The sequence below is a fragment of the Frankliniella occidentalis genome, unplaced genomic scaffold (genome assembly GCF_000697945.3).
Source record: "Frankliniella occidentalis isolate FOCC.00 unplaced genomic scaffold, Focc_3.1 Scaffold1538, whole genome shotgun sequence".
Lineage (NCBI taxonomy): Eukaryota > Metazoa > Arthropoda > Insecta > Thysanoptera > Thripidae > Frankliniella > Frankliniella occidentalis.
This window is the reverse complement of record NW_026268638.1, coordinates 1-1,581: the sequence shown is the minus strand read 5'-3', so window position 1 is coordinate 1,581 and position 1,581 is coordinate 1. Positions and strand designations below refer to the sequence as shown.

The window sequence follows — 1,581 nt, the reverse complement described above, 5'->3', positions numbered from 1 at the left end:
AAATGGAAAAAAAGACAGTACAATCAATGTTGGAAGCGTTCACAAAATTTACTTCTTTTTATCCAAAGCGCGGGTGTCGTGCGCCATTCTCTGATAGATCAGGATAAATCGGTCACTTCCGTTGGTTGAGCTGGGCTCCGCCGCGCCAAGCGCTGCATAGAGCAGAATGAAGCCGCAGAGCTATCCTACCTGGTAGCCTGGCTGTAGGAGAAGTCGGACCCGCCCAGGGGCCCCTCGCGCACAGACAGCTCCTTGAGGCAGTGCCGTGAGTTCCACATGAGGCGCAGCACGGCCTCGGGGGCGGCCGTGTCCAGGTCGAAGCACAGGTGCTCGACGGCCGTTGCGCACGTCGTCAGCATCTGGTGCACGGCGGGCGGGTCTGCCGGTGACAGGCCGCACTCCAGGGCGTACAGCATGGAAGCGGAGCCGAGCGTGCGCACGAACCCAGTCGCGCCCATCGCCGACCCCTGCGCATGACGGGACAGAAAGTCAGTTGCAAATAGTATCTTTTAATGTTTTGTGCCCCCATTCGGGTCCACAAAAAAAAGGAACAACTTCTTCACTAGGTCTGACAACCGCGCGAAACCAACATCATCAATCAGACAGCCGCGCCTCGCCCGCCCACTTCCGTAGTTAGACTGCACCGCACACACGCGAGCAGGAGGGTTGCCTATTGCCTACCCGCGCCGTGCGGGGTGGACGTCACTCGCAACGACGCCTTTCTTCTTCGGCAAGTGATCAGACCCGCAGATGCCATTGCGTTTCCACCCCTACCACCATAATCGAACGGGTAGACTCTCATTTAGTGCACAACCGAGAATTTTCCTGAAAAATGGTGCGTGGTCGCGTTGTACTCACCTTCGAGTTGCCATAGGTCAGGGTGGCGCGCGCCCAGAGCGAGGGCTCGCACACCGCGAGGAGCCACTGCTGGCACACGGCGCTCACCACGTCCGTGAGGAACGTGCGGTCCAGCATGTCGAAGATGCGCAGCATCACGTGGAGGGGCAGGTCCTGCACTTGCATCTGCCGCGGCTGGAGCTGTGGGCGCGGCAGGAGGCGTTAGAGGCCAAGCGGAGGTAAGAAGTCTTGGGAGGGGGAGAGGGTGTGGGTGTACTCACCACGAGCACCTCCGCCAGGCTCCTCTCTTGTAGGATCTCAACCTCCTCGGCCAGCTGGTCCCGATGGCGGCGGAGTGTCTCCAGCTCGTCGCCCGAGGCCTTGATCTTGTCGTCCGCGGCCTTGAGCTTGTCGGCCATCACCTTCATGCACACTCGCATCCTCTCCACCTCGTCCGCAGACCCGGAGAGCTTCCTCTTCCTCGACTTGCCGGCCTTGCTCATGGTGAACGCCGCCGTCTCCTGCGAAGGTCACTGCGTGTCACTATCGGGGCACTTGTGGGGCAGCCAGTAAAGGCATTCCCTCTGGTCAGCTGGTGAGACGCGTCTGGACCAGCACGATCCGTCGAGTTGAGTCACCCGAAAACAATAAAACTTTTGTTTGAGAACGGGGGAGGGGGGGGGGCATAACCACCAAGCCCTGCGACAGCGACGAGCTGCCCTCCACTGAGACATGCCGCAGCCA

General features: G+C 60.2%; 1 protein-coding gene across 1 annotated transcript in view; it reads right to left on the bottom strand.

Moving 5' to 3' along the window:
* Nucleotides 1-1,392, bottom strand: part of LOC113206487 (uncharacterized) — a gene marked incomplete in the record, with an annotated part of 3,833 nt that extends 2,441 nt beyond the window's left edge. Inside the window, 3 exon segments of the mRNA XM_052276070.1 lie at nucleotides 190-467; nucleotides 859-1,038; nucleotides 1,119-1,392. Of these exon segments, the coding sequence (XP_052132030.1) occupies nucleotides 190-467; nucleotides 859-1,038; nucleotides 1,119-1,340 (680 nt within the window).
* Between the last annotated feature and the right edge of the window lie 189 nt (nucleotides 1,393-1,581).